The sequence below is a fragment of the Doryrhamphus excisus genome, chromosome 1 (assembly GCF_030265055.1).
Source record: "Doryrhamphus excisus isolate RoL2022-K1 chromosome 1, RoL_Dexc_1.0, whole genome shotgun sequence".
In the NCBI taxonomy this organism is placed as follows: domain Eukaryota; kingdom Metazoa; phylum Chordata; class Actinopteri; order Syngnathiformes; family Syngnathidae; genus Doryrhamphus; species Doryrhamphus excisus.
Window position 1 is genome coordinate 10,302,397 of NC_080466.1, and position 13,118 is coordinate 10,315,514.

The 13,118-nt window shown below is 39.2% G+C and overlaps 1 protein-coding gene across 2 annotated transcripts in view; it reads right to left on the reverse strand.

Annotated features, from left to right (window-relative positions):
• LOC131120177 (E3 ubiquitin-protein ligase SMURF2-like) overlaps positions 1-12,924 on the reverse strand; it is a 42,165-nt gene extending 29,241 nt beyond the window's left edge. For both annotated transcript variants that reach the window (XM_058065207.1, XM_058065206.1), the window contains exon 1: positions 12,536-12,924. In XM_058065207.1, coding sequence (XP_057921190.1) covers positions 12,536-12,587 — 52 coding nt within the window. In that variant the 5' untranslated portion in view covers positions 12,588-12,924. The remainder of the gene's footprint in view (positions 1-12,535) is intronic.
• Positions 12,925-13,118: the final 194 nt, after the last annotated feature.

The following is a 13,118-nucleotide window of genomic DNA, read 5'->3' on the forward strand; positions in this document are numbered from 1 at the left end:
AGGGTCGGGCTGGGTAAACGCTAACCATCAGCTTGTCAAGAGAAATTACACTGCCAAAGCCAACTGTATGGGTGCACGCCAAGTCAAGAGGCCGCCAGGGCTGCTTCCTGTGGGACAAGCAGACACCATGCTGTCGGCAGACAGTGGCCTTGAGTCTCGGCGTGACATTTATGGAACGGCAAGAATGATAACTTATGTTTAAATGTGTCCACATCACGGTGTTAAATTGCATCGTTTCTAACTTTCAGAGCAAATTTCTTCTTTTGACCAAATGTGATATCAACTAATCAGAAACATTGTCGGACACTTGGAAGCAAACTTCATCTTACTCCTGATTGTAGTTGCAGAGTCTAAACTGGAAATTAGCTACATAAAGAACAGGGAGTAAGAGTAAAATATAAATAGTAGGTTTAGGTGTGTGTGCATTGACATTTGGTACTCTACACTTCTCTAGGCTAATGAGGATTACGAGCTTAAGCTGCACAATGCCCCACCGTTTCAGCCACAATCACCACAGAGAGAAAGCTGCTTGTATTGTCATTCTATGCAACCTCCAAATGTGCTACTAAAACACTTTACCGGCAGTATTTCACAACACACCGCTATTTTGCAGCTATCATTTATATCACAATAAAACACTATAAAAAAATACATTTGGATATGATTTAGAGTAGTCAGTGTACAGCAGTACAGATTCATTGTCCATGACTTGGTAGAATGTTTTTGTATGTAGTTGAACTTAAAAGCCAGCCAACAGGTCAAAAAAATACACCGTAACTGTTATGAGTCAAGTAAAGCCATTAATACTTGGGTCTGAATTGTAGATGAATCGATTGATTTTTCCAGGAAGCTTCCACCTGAGAAGGCATTTTGTGTTGCTAAAAAGTGGGTGGCGAAAAGTAGTAAATCCCTACAAGTAAAATAGGAACATCATGAAGTGTATAAGCATTGATTTTTAAATTGTCATATTAATAAAACCTTACACACTTTCGTTCATGGACACTTACTGAAAGAATGTATAGCGTGACTTTCAAATAGACTGATGCAGTCTGCAAGATATTGTGTTTCCAACCTGAATGACTATCTGTAAGATTTTGACTTAGATATGTAAAGCAATAACATTTACAATACAGTTGTCCGTCACCACATCACATAATAAAATTTGCTGGTTTGTGGTGGAACACAGCCTATTAGTAAAAGAAATTTTAGCAAATTGGACATTTTTGTCTAACTTGTGCATTTTCATGCATAAAAATGGCTAAAGAAATTAAAATACAAAAGAAATATACAGTTGGGGGGTGGATTTAATGGGTACTAATTCACTTATTACGGACAGATCTGGAACCAATTAACCATGATAAACGAGGGATTACTGTAGGTGTTGAGCAGTACTGAATTGCTACCTTGTGTGAATGCTTCTGGCAGACAACCAGAGTCACTCAGATGCTATCAAGAAAAAAGACAGGTCAACTCTATTAATGACCAGAAAGCCTCCGGATGGATGGAATCACATCCTGGTCCATGGAACATCAATCAAGGACACAATAACTTCACTAAAGTCAAATCAGTGAGGCTTCTTATAGCTTTCGCTGCCTGTTCTAATGCTCACAATGTATTTCTTCCTTTTTTTTTTTAAGTTTCAGGGGCAAGTCTAGACCACTTAAACCACAGAAGCCAGACGTGGGACACCTGCATGTGTCCCATTCTTTTTAGCAATATAAGTGGAGGTTAAAAAAAAAGTCAATCGTAATGAGTATACCAATACAGTTACAATGTGCTAATGCATCTGGTGAAGGACAGCAGCTTGACAAAAATAAAGAAAACGTTTTTGAGCTACATTTAGGCCAAAAGTGAATTGATTTTCCATTCCTATGTTGATCACCAAAATATGCTCCAGAACATCAGTTTTGAGGGGAGAGTTGTGTCATACTTTTAAATTAACCTTTGTATTTCTATTTTTTGCAGTGGTCAGTCTGTTGCAGAGATAATGGCATTAAAATATTCCATTTATAAATATTGAATCAGTACATGTTGCGGAAATTCACTTACTGCAATCAGGTATGAAACTAGGGACGACTGTATGGCAACAAAGGCAAACATAACATAACATAAAAGGCAAGAAAACGAACTTGCCTACCTCAAACATATCCACCCGAGCAAGTATTACAATACTATGTGTTTTAAGGCTGTTGAACCCCTCATGACGCCCCTTATGGCTTAACAACATCTAGGTCCTTATATGTCTCATTGAATATAAACTTAATAACAATTGCATACTAAAACATCACTTGGCTCTTGTGCATTGAAATCATGCAGGGTGCCTCTGACAACAAAGGGCGGCCATTAATGCAACAGGGTGGATTTATAGCGTCTCGGTCTCTTTGAATACAAAAGGTCACACTGAAGGTTAGCGTTTGCTCCGGTCAAAAGGTGAATTCGTGGACAGAAAAAAATAAGGGGCAGTGTCACTCCATATCTCAAGGGAGTCAGCATTTGCAGTTGCTGCTCTGAGTATAATAGTAGGACTTGGATTCAAAGCGTTTAAAGCCCACACAACGCTTCCTAAGGAAGTTACAGATTGATAGATCAGGTAAGTGATGTAAAAAGTGGTTTTCCACATATGATGACGGAGCAATACCAAAGGAAAGTGTTGTTGTGTTCAGTGTTCATTCACCAGCATGCATTGATCCTTTTTGTTAATAATATTACACCACACACAAAGGATTTGAGGTTAATAATTCCAATAGAGAGTCATACAAAACCAGCTCCAGGGTCAAATACAGCCATTCTGTGGTCCATTTGTTCAATTATTCCCCTGCCAGTGCGACAAGGACATGACAGGCTGACACTAGCAGAATCAGAAAGTAGTTATTGGGCTTGGTGGATTGATTTGAAGTAACACTGGTCCAAAACGTATTCTATTGTATTTGGTGTATGAGACCAACTTAGATTAATTCATTAATTTTCTACCGCTTATCCTCACGAGGGTCGCGGGGGTGCTGGAGCCTATCCCAGCTGTCTTCAGGCAAGAGGCGGGGTACACCCTGGACTGGTCGCCAGCCAATCACAGGGCACATATAGACAAACAACCATTCACACTCACATTCATACCTATGGACAATTTGGAGTCGCCAATTAACTTGGCATGTTTTTGGAATGTGGGAGAAAACCGGAGTACCTGGAGAAAACCCACACATGCACAGGGACAACATGCGAAGCTGGAGTTGAATTCGGGTCTCCTAGCTGTGAGGCCTGCGTGCTCATCACCCAGCCGCGTGCAGCCCCAACTCAGATTATTTTACAAAAAATTAAAAGCTTCAGTCTTTGGTTCCAATTTGTATGCTATTTTTGGGCTCCCCTCTTAAAAGGGAACAAAAAGCTTCCATACTTGTAGCGGTTTTGACATCGCTCAGGGGAATGTCTGTCTCTTTTCAAAAGCACCTGACAGACAATACAATACTAAAGGGAAACTTTCGGTTATCTCATTGACATTACTTCTGTACGCAGAACATGGACTATAACCTGGTAGACCTCTGTTAAATGTTACCCACCAGAGGATTCAAGCTGTAAAATGTTAAGACATTCACATACATTGTGGTGTCAATAGCTACATATTCTTGTGCTTATATATCAAGACAAAAGAATCTCACATCTCGTGACCATTAAGAACACTATCCAAATCATGAGGTTGAACTTAAAAAAAAGCCTCCTTAGAGCTTACCTAAACTTAAATTTCATATGTCCCAAAAAGGTTAGTAGCAATAAATTTGATCATGTGATTGACCACTTATGTATGATGACTTAAGAGTCATGAGAGCGTATATTTGCATGCTGGCTCAGTACATGTTGACAATAGGTCCACGGCAATAATAAAAGACAGGAGAATGGAATGTAGACCACAAAGTCAGTTGTGTTTAGCATATTGTCAACAGACATGCCTCCCATGCAACTTAAGGGAGAGCAAACAGTTTTTTTTAACTTGTAGCAGTTAAGCATTTTGAATCTTTTTACTTAAAACCTTTCCTGTACAATTCATAAACAATTTATGAAGGCGACAGTTTGACTCTTTCAGTATGTGGCCTTTGGTGAAAATGCTTACAGTATAGACCCCTTTTAGTACACAGTCTAAACAAATACCTGCCAGATCTGTATTACAATTATTATTTTAATACACTTAAGTATACAACCAAGTATAAACACTTTACAATGAACCTATCCTCCATTATCAACCTTTCAGACTTACTGTATGTATATAAAAGAAATGTTTTGTTTTATATCCAATATCCTTTTTTTTTGGGGGGGGGGGGGGTATGTCCCTGTGCAACTCTGAGCGGTGGTGGTGTTGGAGCTGACACTTGACCCCTGACCAATCACGACAGAGTAGGCGTCGTCACGGAGAAGGCTGTGGAATCCAAGTTAGCTGGCCAAGAGGAGAAGAATGCTGATTTACCATTTATGGAGTATTTTATTCAACAACACTTATTAAAATCCCCTACTGGTATACAATATCATTTTAAAAAGTCATTGATCAGGATAGGCCACTTTGAAAACATGCAAACATGCACACACTCACCGACATCCTATATGAGTCAAGAGTGAAAAATGAAGGCACGCATCCTTCACCTTTGCCCTGTTAAAAGTCAAGGCGGAGCATTGAGCTTTCATTCACAGCATTGTTCGACAGCTAAACAAAACACTTCCTCCTCCCTTCCTCACGCCTGCCTGGCGGCCTTGTTCACCTACTACAACACAAGGGGAATACATGCTGGCAAAGTGTCAAACGGGGGAGGCTACGTGACCAACTCGCTGAAGAGTGCACCTGCAGAAAGTCATTACACTGTGGTTCAGATATAGCCATGTTGGAATAACACACTTGGAACTAAACTGCATTTAGATGTAAAAGATTTATAGAATGTCCCTCAGCTTTTCTCCATACCAGTAAATGCTCAAGATTCCAATTATGTCATTCATTGAGAGTCCAGCTGTCTAGCACTGCAAGTGTTCTCCCGCAGGAGACGACAACAATCTGGAGCCACTAATCTACAGCGAACCCATGCAGAGCATGACGACAAGATGTCTACAGAAAGTAGTTCATCTGAGGAGAAAATCTACGGGGGGGGGGGGGGGGGGGGGGGATGTGACGAAGGCGTTTATCACCCACCTGTGACCCAAACAGCTGGGGAGAACAGGGGAACAAGCATAAGGAAGATCATTCCAAGTAAGAACATTTGACGGTGTTAGTATTTGCTTTGGTGTTTACAAAGTTTCATATGAGGTTTCTGACCTGTTTTTTTCTGTGCATACCAAAATGTTGGTTTATGTCCATCTGTCATCATCTGCTATTCCCAGGCCACTGTTTTGTTGGTGTGTACATGTGTCCATTCACTCCCATATAGGGCCAAGATAGGGCCAAGATTAATTTGCTAACTGTAGGAATAGTGCTACAAACAAAGAAAGGATGAGAAGATCACGTTTGTCGTGGCAAAGAGAATAGTAGTCCTCTAACCTGGCAAAAGTGGAGAGTGGGTGGTCACGCTACAAGCAGGAAAGAATCACTGCAATAAAGAGGATAATTGTGTGGCAGAGGAGGTGAATGAGATGGCTAAAGCAGAAAGAGCCAAAAAAAGATGTACGTCTATGGCATGGTTAGGCCTGTTGTGATGATCAATAAATCACACGGTAAATAAAAGCAAACATTATATTTTGCCGGTCTCCATATATTGACAAGTGCATGCGTGTTTTCCTCTTCTCTCTCTCTCTCTCTCTCTCTCTCTCTCACTCTCTCTCTCTCTCTACCAAACAGCCTGGATGAGAAGAGAGTTCACTCTGTGTGTCTCAACACCTGGGCGCATTGATTCTATAATGGAATGAACGGAGTGAATGAACCCTCGTGTTAGTCATTCAGTCTCTTTGTCCCAAGTGCACATGCCAGTGGGCATCGTGAGCAAGCAAACTCAAGCAAATGGATGATTTTTCAAAAAGGGGTACCAGCGACAATTCAGTTACTTTGAAGGTGATGACACACAGACTATAGTGATTTCAAGCCATGGCCATGTGAAAATATACTCCACACATATTGAATAGAGGAAATAGTGTTGAATACTTTATTCCCGCCTGTTGTGTATAAAATAAGACCTGATGTCAATTTCAGCCCATTTGCGCATTGTTGTTTTGTGACATAAAAAAAGACTGAACTAAATAATACAAAACAGTAGAACATATACTTCAGCTGCCGTGATTGCTGAAGTATAACACCTCATTGTGCACCAAACACATTTTGCTGTACTTTGACCAAACTCCAACAAAATGTTACAACTGATTAAACATTAACAGCATATTCCACACACAATGTTGATAAAGGTCAATCAAGGTAGTGTATATGCAAGTGAGCTGTTTTTTGGTCAATATTCAGAGAAAATCAGAAATATTGTGATTGATTGTGATTTTTATTTAAGTGCAATTTGTTGTAAAAAAATCCCTTTTATTTTTATTGTGGTTTTCCGTCTTTTGTTTGTTTCATTTATTATGTTGTTATTTTGTGTTATTTAAAACTGCTCAACATTCAAATTAAAGTTGCTTTGGATACTGTGTACTCACATTATCATGCCGTATATTATCATTACATCATGTAAAAATGGTCTCAAAATAATGTTGACAATAATATTGTTGATCGGCAATCATTTGTGGGACAATTAGCAACATTTGTTTGTTAAAATGAATGAAGAGTGACGGGGATGAAGACAAGGAAGGAAGTTATTAGGCACCCTCATGGATGTCAAATAATCTAAAAAAAATAGCAGATACCTGTTCTATAAGGAATAATGTACCACAGCAATGTACATTGACTACAAACTATATTCTAGATGGTTGTATATTTTAGTTTATAGGGTAACTTATAATTGTAGTGCTGGACAAAAGAAACACAAGTGATAAGTATAGCTTCATACAAATATGGGCCTGAATGTCAGCATGTTTATCCATATGTCACTAGTTACTATCGGGCCCACCCACAAACACTTAGCGCTGACACAGAGGCCAGCTTGAACCTACGTACCGGTATATTAACTATAATTGAACCATTATTTAATTGTCAAGCTGTCTAGCCATTTTTGCATTAATTAAAAGTCCCTTACATTGAAAGGATGCAGTGAGAATTGTTGTTTTAAAGATGTAATTTTTTTTAACTGCATGCCTCATTCTGTCTCCAAAACTGGAAACAGCCTCATGGTGAGGAGGATGCAGTTTCTGTGTGTTCGTAAAAAGCAGTCATGCCGAGTGGTCTACCAGACACACATACACACAGCGTTGGGCTGTCTGACCACAGAAACAGTAGCAGTAGAAGGGGAGGAGAGAGTGATCCCTGAAGACCCTGACCTGGTTTATACTGCAACCACTCAAGCGTTATTATTTGCGAATCTAATACATGGCTAAAGATAGCCATTGCAAAACCCACCAAAAAGTACAAATTTCACATATTGCAACTCTTCATTCATCCAAATCAGTAAAGTTTTACTTTCACGTGTTCCCTTTCTCCAACACACAGCAGGAAAATCCTCCCTCTGTTCTTGGAAAGTTTAAGGCACAACGGTATGCCGAAATCCACCTCTTCTCTCCCTCTCCGGCTTGTTATGCAATACTGAGGTGTTCAGTCTTTCCATTTTCCTGCTCAGAGGTGCACTGATGCCACCAAGTTCAACAGTAAAATCGGAAAAGCAGATAGTACCGACAGCAACGACTACAACAGCCCAGAGTACAGTTTTAATGCAGAACAAACAATGTAGTTTATGCAGAAAAGCAATTTTTCTACACTGACACAATGAACTGAAATAACACTAGCAAATGACAAAAAAAATTTAATTTAATCGTATTATAATTACAAGCTCGAAAATGTGTTATTTTGAAATCTCTTTCTTGAAAAGAAAACACGATGGAAGTGTAACATATGCATTTACAACACATAAAAAAATACCAAATTATTTCTAAACAAATAATAAATAAAATGCAGTTGTCTATAGTGGCCAATCCTGCGACTCATGTCACAAGACTTTAAATATTTTTTTAATTAAAAAAAAAAAAGGAAATTGCAAACAAATGCAATCACTGAGTCAATCAGTGGCTCAATAAAGATCACAACATAATCACAGCCGGCGGAATGACGACACATGTGCCTTCATTGAGTTCTGCCACCAAGGAAACCTGCTGTCGATGGAGTAAATCCTTTAAATGCGCATCTCTTTGAAGGAATCTTTCCCATCAGTACGTTTTCACTTAATAATGTTTTATTAGTGTATTGTGTATATGTTTTAAGCTCCAACATGTATTGTCAATAAGTTTGTTTATTAAACGATTACATTTGTGACTTATTAGGTTATGATAACATGTTGAAAATGTACTCAGTGTTATGTGCTCACAGATTAGTTCAACAGCCACAAAGCCATGTGAAATACACACTAAATCCACACACAGAACTTGTCACACTGGCGCCGCTTTATGCTAACGAGGCAGCTAATGTCACTGCTAGCTATGCCGCATCAGTTAAGTTGCCGACTTTTGGCAACATAGCTCATTCCTGTGGTTTCAGCACATCGAAGCCCAGTTTTAACTGCGAGGAATAACACAGGACATGACAAAGTATTTCCACATAGTGGCCGCACTGGACCTCCATTTTCTCTCATACCGTTGGACAGTATGACGTACTATTTTAGTGGTTTTAAAACTGTGACTTTTTATATCGTGGTGCACCTTGAAACCCGTAATTGGCTCATGCCTACTGATTACCGTAGCAGAACAGGCGAAAGACTTTTTTTTTTTTTTTTGACAAAAGTAAACATACACAGCAGATATAGCATTTACTGTATGAACAAAACAAATGGTAAACTGCAAAAGAAATTGAAAATTTAATTATAAACAATAGAGGTTTCCTTCATGATTCAGATCATCATCAGGTTTTGAACAGGTGTGATACTACAGTGTGCATGTCTGATGGTGCTCAGGTTATTTGTATGTATGTTCTGACACTTGAACAATTAGGGGGAAGATTTATCATGGACACAATGAGCCTTCTTTTCTGTATGGTCAATAAACTAAAAACCATACAAACTAATTACATAGAGTAATGAACTTCTACTGGGAATTATTTTAAAAAATCCATAGCGTGTAAACTGAACAATAAGTGATCATGTCTTTGAAACATGAGGTTATTACACCTGAGGAAGCTAATAAGCTTGTTCTCTCCGCACACAAGGTCAAGCTAAATCAACCTGTTGAAGTTAAATGCACAATCCTGTTTTGACAGCGCAAACATTTTTGTGTACACGTACAAACAAAGGTGCCAAACTCTCTCAGAATTGATGACAATACTGATGACAGACGATCTTCCAAGCTAGTCTGTGCTTACACTGATGCTGGATTCTTATCTTAACCATCAACACACTGACAAACACCAAGCACATTTGTTTTCCACAAATATTAGAACAGATGCAACGTCTATGACAGTTGACAAAAAAATGCAAGCTTGTGTTTCCTTGCTTGCCTGAGAGTTGCATGCTCACTCAAAAGAGGACTATGTTTCCAGTGGTTGGACGCTTATGGAAGCAATGGACCACAGAGTGGTGCTGGGAATCTCAGGGTACCTCACAATACGATTCACAATGTAGACTCATGATTATGGTATGGCAGTAGCGTAAAACAAACACAAAAAAGATTGAGTACATAGTAATTTTGCAAACTATCAAGTATAAACGGCAATAATGCAAAAACAATGACACCGTTTTAGTGTGCAATTCGTGTAGTATTTTAAAAGCAACATCTCATGTCTCTCAGGTAGATTTAATCGTTTATGTAGAAGCAGAATAAAAGTAAATATTTAGTGTAGCATAGTATTGACGTAACTACCGGAAAGAGATGTCATTCATGGCATTCTCTTTTGACTGGACCCACAACATGAAACAAATCACCTCTTTTTGATCCACTTTTACTTGGTATTAACATGCTTAGCAGCAAGTATTTTGGGGTCAACGACACATTAACCGAAACAATTCTTCGTCCAAATTCATGTAAGAAAAGCTCTCCCGCTTAAATATTTTAGATGGAAACTGGTGGGGGAAGTGATTTCACACAAAGGTAAAAATGTGATGATCCGAGAAGCAAGAAACTGAAACTGTTAATTTAGTGGCAAACTTGCTGAGAGCACTTAAAGAGTCTAAAATGTCAAGCCTCCTTTTGTTGCCTGACCTATTTAGTCCAATAGCACACGTGACGAGTACAAAAAGAAAGGAGAGGTGAGCTATTTGTGTTTTATGTGACTGCCAACATTTAAATTGCACTTTATTTACAAAGCACAACTCCACTCAGTGTGCTCGTTTGTCATTAAATACAGCTGTCATATTTGAATAGAAGACTTATAAAAATACTAAGAGGTGAAGCAAATATTCTTTGGTGAACTACGTCACACTTTAAAAAATTAATTTGTGAGGATGATGGATGATTGATCCCATTACTGAAATAGCCACTTGTCGCTTGCTCGTGGGACGAAAACAAGCCAGCTAGATGCTATGGCCCATATCATCCAACCATACTTGACAGTTTGAAATAGTTTCCAATCAAGCAGTGAAAATACATGGCTTTTATGTTTTTTTTTACTTTTATCGTGGTTTGAAATAGAAGTAATCGGACTCATGGAAATTCACAGGTATCGACTAATGAAACTCTGGTATAGTAACAACCCTAATTGAGGCAATAGCTTGCTGTGCTCTGAGACAAGGACAAAAATGTAAACTATGAGACCACCAAACAGACTATTGCTGGTATGCAATGTTAGGTCTAAATTGTAGGCTGTCTCAGACACATAAGTCAAGTGTAGGCGCGATTATGAACATCTATGTAAACGCTTGCGATGACAACACAAAATGACTATAGGTGAGTCTCTGCAGCTGAGAAGCAATTCTAGTGGAACATTGTCGTCCTTTCAAGTGAAAGACAGAAGATATGTCTATGACCGTCAAAAGACCCACATTTCCTCTCCGAGGTTTCACATTCCTGGGATTCCGACTTAAGACCACTGCAACCCCATTTAAAACCCATTCGCCATACAGATGAAGGGGAGAAAAAAAGACCAATAATAGCTGGGAAGGAGTGTGCCTTAGAAAGTGTGTAGATCTTATTACTAAACCTTGCTGTATAAGGCAGATGGTGTGAAACAGTAAATCAAGGGGTAGTGTCTATCATAGGAAGCACAGGAGACATCTATCATGCTGAGATGTGAGATCCTGTGAACCAGTAGGAGTTCATATAATGCTGATGGCACCAGTAAGACATCTATATGCTTCTTTAGGTCACCAACTTTTTGAACCCACAGACTCATAGTAATCCAATGCTACTGTGACATATCGATGTATAAAACAAAGATAAGTAAAATATCAATTTCAAAAAATCTACAAAACACACCAATACAATAATGTCACAATATCAACCAATTCTTCAATGGAATCAAGACAGTTCTGAATAGTTCCTTTTAGGTTCAATCCAAAACTATGAAACAATGAACTTCTCCCCACACAAACAAACACATGAGGGGTTTGGTGCATTAGCTTTGCTGGACTTGGCGAAACAATATTTTAAGTAGCTGCTGCCATAATTTTGGTGAAATTTTTCTTTCTTGTCTCCTCAATGCCCTTAAAGGGAAACTATTGTATTTTTTCCACTTTTCTGACCTAAAAATGTTGAATTCTCATGTTAAAACGATGCCAACGTTTCAGATAAATGAAGTTTGCACATTTGGAAGTGAGTCGTGAAAGGAGTGATCTGAACACTTCAAAGGTTTTTTTGACACAGAGTTTTGTGACATCAATGCGATCTGGACTTCCATTTATGGGCTGCAGATTGCCAGTACTCAGTAAACGCAGACCGAGGTACTCGGAAGTCCTCGGGAGTGCGACCAATCACAGTGGCGTGGATGAATTAAACAGACTGTTCAGGTCAGAAGCAGGAAATACATGGAAACGCTGCACACAGAGGTGCAAAATCTGGAAGATGTGGAAAGCTTTATTTTATTTTGCTTTATTCACGGACACATTAGGTGCACCTGCGTAGAGTAATGGCATTCAGTGAATCATGCACATGATTGTATGTTGCCTTTTCATAGACGTCTGGATACAGTACGTATGAATGTAATCATGTGTTGACTATAGCAGTTGGTGCAGAAGAGCACTGCATATTCTAACAGACACACCAACATCTACAGTAGTTATTCAATCGACACAACTACACTGCCCAACATCATGCGTAAATACTTAACTATATCAATAGGTGATTTGTATGGGGAATCCTATGAGCAACAATTGCAAAATATGTAATCATGTTATGTTGGCGGTTGTCAGTTAAATGTCTATAAAAGGAGATAAAGTTAAATAGACACAGAAATACAACTTGTCCATCTCGCTGCCACATCGCCAGCTGACCCCCAGCAGATGTTAGCTAGTCTGGCTAGCATGCTAATGTTACCACCGGAGGCGGGGAGGGGGGTAAATTCGCTTACCTGTCAACCGTAGCTTTACTGGGCCATTCCTCCGAACTCCCTGGTTAGACATCCCAACTTTTGTGTTGCAGTTCTTTCAAAATTAACAAAGTATGTGACTCATTTGCCAACGCTTGACTTGTCCAAATCAGCTCCCCCTCCCTGCTAGCTTAGCTTGTTGTATCACCACCATGGCACATCACTGGCTGTGTGGTGCTGTCAATAACCACATAGCTGGCAAAAAATGAGGATAATCCCAACTGCTGGAAAAATAAGTGCCAGTAGCTACACTCCCAAATGCCGTACATGCCGCGAACAACGGGTAATCAAGTTAAAGGTTCGCCCTCCATACAAACAAGCGTCTTGTCTGCTGCTTGGCTGCTTCGTGATGAGTGTCTGAGTAGACTGTAGCTGCAGACATACAGGCGTGTAAAGCGACACAAAGACAAACAACATCCGGTGTGTCTTTTTAAAATAAAAGTTGTCTTATAGTTTCGATCGAACCTGTCAATATTGAAATATCCATGCGCCGGATATCACGACAACTTCGGACAGCGCCAAATAGTAATATTAATTTGGAGTATAAGTTAAAAATTCAGGCCTT